This window comes from Halyomorpha halys, unplaced genomic scaffold (genome assembly GCF_000696795.3).
Source record: "Halyomorpha halys isolate HHAL.00 unplaced genomic scaffold, Hhal_1.1 Scaffold96.1, whole genome shotgun sequence".
In the NCBI taxonomy this organism is placed as follows: Eukaryota; Metazoa; Arthropoda; class Insecta; order Hemiptera; family Pentatomidae; genus Halyomorpha; species Halyomorpha halys.
In genome coordinates this window covers 944,659-953,268 of record NW_027112403.1, presented here as the reverse complement: position 1 = coordinate 953,268, position 8,610 = coordinate 944,659, and the positions used below count along the sequence as shown (strand labels likewise).

Below are 8,610 nucleotides of genomic sequence, written 5' to 3'. Positions count from 1 at the left end.
TAGCCCTGATGAAGCCCTGCAAAGTGGGGCGAAACGTTGGAAAATAAATAGTTGTAAACTATTTTTGTTTCACTTTTGACCGCAACCCTGACCATCTTATATGTCAATTTTTACGGTCAACTATATATACATATATACAACGGTTCATTTATTTACATAAATGAATTACCTCAAAGTGAAGAACTGAATAACAAACTTAACTTTTCCACACTTATATTTCTATCAAGTTATTGCTAACAGTTCAGTTAATTTCTTTTGCTTGAAGGTCCTGGAGTACCTTCCTTCCAAAAATGCCTGTTAAAACGTCCTTGTTTTTTAGAATTTCACAAAACTGTTCAAATGTCAAAATTTATACAACCTTCAACATTCATCAAACATTTTTCATTTAGAGACAAATATATAATTTATAGACATATATTATAATAATATAATTTATAGACAAAGTAATAATTTGTAAATATCATTTTTAAAGGTACTTATATTAATAACTGGCTCTAATAAAGCATATGCTTTACATAAAGCTATTGAAGAAGGTATAAATCATATGTGGACTGTATCAGCTTTTCAAATGCACCCAAGGACAACAATTGTGTGTGATGATGATGCTACTCTTGAACTGAAAGTCAAGACAGTAAAATATTTCAAAGTAAGTTTTATTTTAAATCATATTTCAAAATAATTTGTTTTTAGATTTTAAAAATTTACAACTTTAAAAATATATTTTAAGATTTATTTATCTAATTATAGCATATATATAGTTATAAAATTTAAAATTAACCATTATTTAACACATTAACTGCTATATTATTTTTCCCAGCTGTTTCTTATTAATGCATGCTTTATATTATTATTTATACATTACATGTACACAACAAATTCCATTCTAGCTATGCTTACTCTTAAAAAAAAAGTAAACAAAGAGATAACTCATTATCCTATGCAATTACAGAAACTAAGAGATGAATTGTAACTGACATCCTAGGCAAAAGTGTAAACTACTATATAACTCTCAGTGAAATTAAGAGTTATCTTTTAGTTGGCAGTTAACATATTAAATAATTATATAAACTATATGATTGAATTAAAGAATAATTAATCAGTCCCACAACAGCCCATAAAGCTATTGACGAAGGTTTTTTAGTTTTGATCCAATCTCAGTAAACTTGGAGACTGAGTGAATATAGCACTGTGCCCAATTTTTTTTATATATCCTTACTAATGTCAAGTATTCATTTTAGAGTTGAGTTTGAGTGAGATGAAGCTGTTACTTATATTTATGCTTCTTTTTTTTTTTTTTTACAGGGACTCCCAATAACCTACTAAAAGAGGATTTGGAAAAAAAAAAATCATAAGATAGACTGCTTGGTTGCATATTTCTAAGGAATATATTCCTCCTTTATCTTATGTTTCTTATCAGCCAAATAAATCATCTTATTTGGTAAAAGAAAAAGAAAATAAGACTAAGAAAGAAAATAATGAATAAAGAAAATAATATTTCATTCCAATCTTTATACATTTGAATATGTTAAATTAATTAAAATGTTATAGATCGTTAAAATCATTTATAATCATTTTTTATAATGAATTATAGTTGAGAATAAAAACTATTTTGAAACATATTGTGATGGAATAGGGAACAATAAGTTATAATTATATTAGTTATAATATAACCAATTTATAAATTGGTTTGTTATGTAATTTTAAAAACAATAAATTTGTAAATATTATAATTTTTACTAATGATAATATTTTTATTTTATTTGAGCTATGTTTGGTATAATTATTATTGGATATATTTTATGACTATAACAAGTGTTTTTATAACATTAAATATTTATTTTTCAAATATATATATATTTTTCTTGTTGAAAATAAAATATTTTGTTATGACCATACTTTGATTTAAAGTAATTTTGAAGGAGAGGTAATAATGTCCAATTTTACCTCCACAGTATAAATCTTACTTTTCTTCTAAATCAGTTGTATTCACCCACAACTCGTGACTATAAGTCATATAGCCTGTCCTTTAAGAGCACTTAAAATGTTAATTGCCTCTGCCATCCCCTTCAATACCTCTTTCTCTGATAAGTCTTTTTAATACTTGCTTCAAGGCCTTAATAAAAAAAGCTTTTTGGGCCATCACTTCTCAGGTATTCTTTATATGCTGAGTGTCCCAACAAAAAGGTTCACCCTACCCCTAACCTCTACAATTTTTGGAATTTTGAATATAAGATGGTCAGGGTTGCGGTCATTTTAGAATTTTTCTTTTATTTTTACTGGATCATAACAGGTTTTAACAGCGTCAGTTAGTTTATCTTTCAAGAGTATTGGTAATTTCTAACCTTTTCTAGTTCTTCGCCAGTACATCCAACTCTGATTGGAAAGGAATACTTCTTTTTTTTTATAGGGGATTTCCTATCAGAATTCAATATTTATGATTTGTCTTATAATCTTATTTACTATCAAATTCATAGTACTTTTTTGATCTAATGTGTCCTGAAGGTGAAAATCACCAATAACCACAAACAATTATGTTACTGTTTTAACAATACACATACAATCGCAACGGAAAATTGAAAAATGCTAAAGAACAAAATCATTTCATCATTTGAATTTCCTGTAATCCCCCACCATCAGTGAGCTTTTTCCTGACAGCCATTTCAATCTCCCCAGTTAGTTGAAGAAACTCAAATTACAGTGTTAGATTCTTATAGAAAATTGGATTCTAAAAAGAATTTGTTTCATTCAATCTCTGTACTAATCATCTAAAGCCATAAAAAAAAAAAAAAAAAAAATTGTTTTTGCCTTTTTCTGATTTACGCTTTCAGGACACTTGGATCAAAAAAATACCCAACATCAAATTATGTTAAAATATGGTGTACGATCAGAATCTGTTAAAAAAAAAAAAAAAAATTAACCCATTTCAATGGAAATATAAGAGTAAGGCAGGAGAAGGTCAGAAAATTAACAATACTCTCAAAAGACATACTACATGCAACTGTTAAGGCCAAACAAAAAAATTCCAAAAAAATGTAGATGTTAAGGGGGGTAAATATGTTTAGTAGGGTATCCGGTATAAGTGTCAGTACTTATTTAATCTTTTTGTTTTTACAACATTATACTGATTTACTTTACTATCTCATTTTATTATGCAGAATAAGGTGGATTCTTGAAATTCCACATTGCTTTCAGGACTACATATCCAAATATCTTTTTTAAAGACAGCCCATATTCTTGAATGAAACAGGCTAGTACTCTTAATTAAGGTACTAAAATTTGTTTCGAGACTTAACATCAAAAACAGTGAATTTAATGCATATAACTTAATTTCTTTGGTTAATTTTTTCATCATCCTCAAATGGCCAGTGCCACAAAGGCGGTTTTGAATTCATTTGGTTGGTATGTGTTGAAACACCCTGCTTACTCCCCTAACTTGGTGTCTTCAGATTTTCATATTTTTACCTTCCTGAAGACTCACATGGGTGGAAAAAAAAATTTGAACGGATGAGGAGGTGAAACAAGAGGTTTTAATTAAACATAACTTTTTTTTAATGCTTCTATATATTTGGTACAAATTGGTATTATGTACTTATGATTTTTTCTCAAAATAAATAACCCACAAATTTAATTCTGGAATTTAAGTTTGTACATATATATTTCGTAACTTATGTCCAATCCAGAGTAGTGAAAAGTACTGATAAGGAATAAAATTGGTAACAACTAATCTGAAGGAGTGGAGAGGTTCAAATGCATTAAATTAGTACTTTGTTGGCCAGGATCTTAATACATTTACCTATTAAGAGAGGGTCTCACTATAGAAGTTCGTCTGTCAAGAGAAGTTTCACATTACTATAATAAAAGTGTTTGTCCACTTTTCAAACAAAAATTAAGGTAGTGAATGGAAAATTAGAGTGGATAGAGTAACAGGAGGTAGTGTAATTAAAACAACCTTTTATCAATCTGTTTTATAAGGCTTCTTGGAGATATTTATCACTACTTTCAAAAGTTTCACAATGGGGTTCAATTAAATCTCGATAAGTGACTCTATATTTTAAGGTATATTAGGATCCCCAGTAATTCCAGCATATACAGTTCTAGAAACATGCGGATCTTTTAAGGAATAAGTACATGAAGGAAACATTGAATGATTCTCATCAGATTAGCAACTATGTTTATTTATAACAGGAAAAAAATTAGATAAGGGGCATAATTTCAATAAAGTATTATAAATGTTCTTCATGGTGTGGTATATATCATAAAAGGCCGTATATGATGACTCAAGCATCAGGCGATACGGTACATGTGTAATTAAAATCAGTGATTTTATTTGCAAAGAAGTATCTATTCAAATCAATATTAATAATTTTTTTCTAAATTATTTATCTAGGTAAAATCCAGCCATAGAACAGTATTCGTATGTAGACAGTAATAGAGCTACAAGTTTCAATCAAATCCAATTCATTACTTACAATACTCACCCCTCTTGGAGGTTCTTAACTAGAACTACTGTGTGGGTGTGCACCCCATCTGGATCAGCTAGTGGGTCAGATTTGCTTGATGAGGTTTTTTTCACCCCTTCTCAAAGTAAAACGTATTTGAGCCTATGAACCTATTTCTATACCCATCGATGATCTTCATTTTTTGAATTCTAAAAAACTGAAAGTAATGAACTCTGATAAATGAACATAATGAGGAATTTCAATGAATTAAACCACAATTTTAGAGTCTAAACATAAACTGTGGCACTGTAATTGACAATTAGGGTAAAACTCCTCACTAGAAATGAAGCTGTATGGAAACAGCATTGATAGTTTAAACACCTTGTGGTTAGTTCAAAAGCCTAAATGAGAACCACTTCAATAGTTTTACAAAAAGATATTAAAAAAAGTATGATTGAAATTTATCCACAAAAAAAAAAGTAAAATAAAGACAGGTGGTGCTTACTACGCTTAATACTGCTTAACTTGGCTATCTATAGTAAGGATCATAGCTTGCAGGGCTAACCTGGCCCCATGTTAAAACCATGTAACAGTTATAAGAATATGAGTGATTACCAGGACGAAGATCCCAGCTGAACCAATGGGCAAAAATGGTTGCATCCGATGTCTAGTTTATTCCATTAAGTGCTCAGTTCTGCTGAGTACACCAGGAAAACTAAGGAAACTCAAGGAATATATCTGATCCTGTTGTCCCTCACACTTCAAGGATCATTAGATGAGCACCTTGATAAGATTGGGGGAGAGGATAAAACTTCTACATACTACATCCTGAGGACAAAGAATGAATTTCCTTTAAAAATCTCAAAATAGATAAAAACAATGAGAAAAAATGAATTATTAAAAGAACGTAATGTAGATTATGAAGAATGCACAGAAATCAAAATGGTAAAGACCAATGAAGCTAAGGTACCCCATAAGGTGAAGATGGCATTCAATATAATGCCTATATTACTGTACTAATTTATTTATATGCAAATGGAAAATAAACCCTGAAAACATAAAAAGTAATTTAGTTAAAAACACCAATTATTGCCATGAGTGGCTCAGAAATAAAATTTAAATATATCTGTTAATATTGTAATCCTAAATTTATTAAGAAATATAGAAGGCATATGTTCATATGCCCATGTATGTTTCCCCGCCATATTTTGTGCTGTACCTAGTGTGAGTGAACTGTAATGAGAAGAGTTTTGTAAGTAATAAAAAACCTTATCTCTCGAATCTAGTGTTATTTATTAACCAACATTGGTTATGGGCCCTGGCCACGACATTCGAGAGACAATAAAAGTTTGTATAATTTAAAGTTGTGTGTAATGGAAGTAAGTAGTGTAAATCGAGCCGAGTACACGTGTACACAACTGCTATTGGTTATTTTTTTTGCTATGGATTCGAAGAAAAACATGGAAAACAGCTCTAATTGGTCACCTGGAGTTAAAAAATTACTCGGAAGGGAAAATTACAACTCTTGGAAATTCGCAACAGAGATGTATTTGACTGCCGAGGACTTGTGGGGTTATGTCACCGGAGAAGATGAAGATAAGAAGATGGATTCGAAGGCTAGAGCCAAAATTTGTTTATTAATTGATGAATCCCTTTACCCTATTGTAAAATGTTGCAACAGCTAAGGAAATCTGGGAAAAGCTAGAAAACACTAATGAAGACAAGGGCCTGTCAAGAAGGTTATCTCTTCTTAGAAAACTTTTTCGTATTGATTTAAGCCATTTTAGTAGCATGGAAGACTACTTAAATGAGATTTTGTCACTATCTCAAAAATTAGAAACTATAGGAGCTGGCCTTGATGACAAATTCATTGGTGTTATTATGCTAAGTGGGCTATCAGAGGAGTATGAGCCTATGATAATGGCTATGGAGAGCACAGGTGTCCAAACTACATCAGATTATATTAGATCAGTGCTTATCCAAAAATCCTCTAAGAAGGAATCAGGAGAAGAATCGGCTTTGGTCACAAAATCCAAGAAAAGTGATCGACCTACAGTGAGGTAGAAAAACAACTTGAGGCTAAGATAAAAATATTACGTACGGACAATGGTAAGGAGTATACTAATAAAAACTTATAGAGAATTACTTACGTAGGCATGGGATCGTCTATCAAAAATCTCCAGCTTATTCTCCTCAACAAAATGGTGTAAGTGAAAGAGCTAATCGCACAATTATTAAGAAATCTAGGACCATGTTAGAGGACTCAGGTCTGGATCTAAGATATTGGGGAGAAGCAGTGAGTAGAGCCACTTATCTTAAAAATTGAAGCCCTACTAAAGCTCTTGATTATAAATTACCGGAGGAAATTTGGTCAGGTAGAAAAGTTAATTTATCTTATCTCAAAACCTTTGGATGTAAAGCCATGAGATTTATACCTAAGGAAAATAGGAAAAAAATGGATACCAATTCTGAAGAATGCATTTTTGTTGGGTATCCTGATGACTGTAAAGCATACAGACTTATCAACCCTTCAAACCCGAAGCGAGCTATTATTTCCAGGGATGTAAAATTTATTGAGAAGGCAACTTCACTTGAGAAACCGAATGAAATTTCAAAATCGCCTAATGAAATTCCTAGTGTTTTTTCTGAGCGATCAAATAATTTGGATAGTGAAAAACCGGAAGACGAAGTACCTTACAATGAAGAACTGGACAGTGAAGAACCATTTTATGGTTTCGAAAATCAGGCTGAGGATGTTGATAACAATATTGAACCCACAGAAGAGGAAGATGTGACTATTCCTTGGAGATCGAAACGCCACCGTAAAACCAAGACCTTTCCTGGATTTGAGTTATACTTAGCCTCAAATGAAGAAATAAATGAAGAGGACATTGACGAACCCTATAAGGAAATGTGGGTGGCTGCCAAGAGAAGGGAGATGGACGCTCTGGAACTAAACAACACATTCGAAGTTGTGGACCTCCCAACCAACGTCAAACCCTTAAAATCAAAATGGATTCTTAAAATAAAAGAGGATGAAGAACAGAGGATTTTCAAAGCTAGACTGGTTGTTAAAGGCTGTAGTCAAGTTTATGGGCGAGATTACTACGAAACTTTCTCACCCGTAGTTAAGTATTCTTCTATAAGATATTTACTCTCTTATGCTGCAAAAGAAGACCTTGAAGTAGACCATATGGATGTGACAACAGCATACTTACATGGCGAATTAAAGGAGGAAATTTATGTAATACCACTATCTGAGTTCCTTAAAGAGGAAAAAGAGAAAGTATGGAGACTCAAAAAATCCATCTATGGACTCAAACAGAGTGGCCGTAGTTGGAACAAAAACCTACATGATAAACTAATAAACATTGGTTTTCTACAGTCGAAAGCAGATCCCTGTGTTTACATTATGAGGAATAATAAATCTTGTCTAATAATAGCAATCTGTTGATATATCTATCATATATATCTATGATCTAATAGCAAATGTTGACGATTTTATATTATTCTATAATGATCAAGTTTTGACCTCCCGAATTAAAAGGGAATTTCGAGATGAAAGACTTAGGAGCAATCAAGAGATGTCTTGGATTGGAAATTATTCGAGACCGTGTCAACAGGAAAATCAGCATTTCCCAAAAATCATATGCAGAGCAAATTCTGAAAAAATTCAATATGGATAAAGCTAAGCCGACAAGCAACCCCATAGAACCTGGACTAGAATTCACTGATAATGAGAAAGGAGAGGAAGATGATTGTAGGAACATTCCTTATCAAGAAGGAATAGGTAGCCTGCTATCTATCTCAAGTTTCCCGACCGGACATCACCTTTGCTGTTCATCTTCTCAGCAGGTACAACAATAATTATAGAAGAGTACATTGGAATGCTGTGAAGCGATTAATGAGATACATCAAAGGTACGGTAGATTATAAATTGACTTTTTCAAGAGACGGAGGAGAGAATTTGAAGGTGTACTGTGATGCTGACTGGGGGAATAAGATAAATGTAAGATATTCAATCACAGGCTATTGTTTTTTAATCCAAGGTGGTGCAATTATTTGGAATAACAAGAAGCAGAAAACTGTCGCCTTATCAAGTTGTGAGGCGGAGTATATGAGTATTTCTTCGACTCTTCAAGAGCTCCTTTGGATCAGGAATTTGATATCC

The 8,610-nt window shown here is 31.8% G+C and overlaps 1 protein-coding gene across 1 annotated transcript in view; it reads left to right on the top strand.

Annotated features, from left to right (window-relative positions):
* The window catches only part of Oscillin (glucosamine-6-phosphate isomerase Oscillin), a 17,663-nt gene extending 16,266 nt beyond the window's left edge, over nucleotides 1–1,397 (top strand). The window contains exons 6-7 of the mRNA XM_014415268.3: nucleotides 473–646; nucleotides 1,303–1,397. Coding sequence (XP_014270754.1) covers nucleotides 473–646; nucleotides 1,303–1,323 — 195 coding nt within the window. The 3' untranslated portion in view covers nucleotides 1,324–1,397. The remainder of the gene's footprint in view (nucleotides 1–472; nucleotides 647–1,302) is intronic.
* Nucleotides 1,398–8,610: the final 7,213 nt, after the last annotated feature.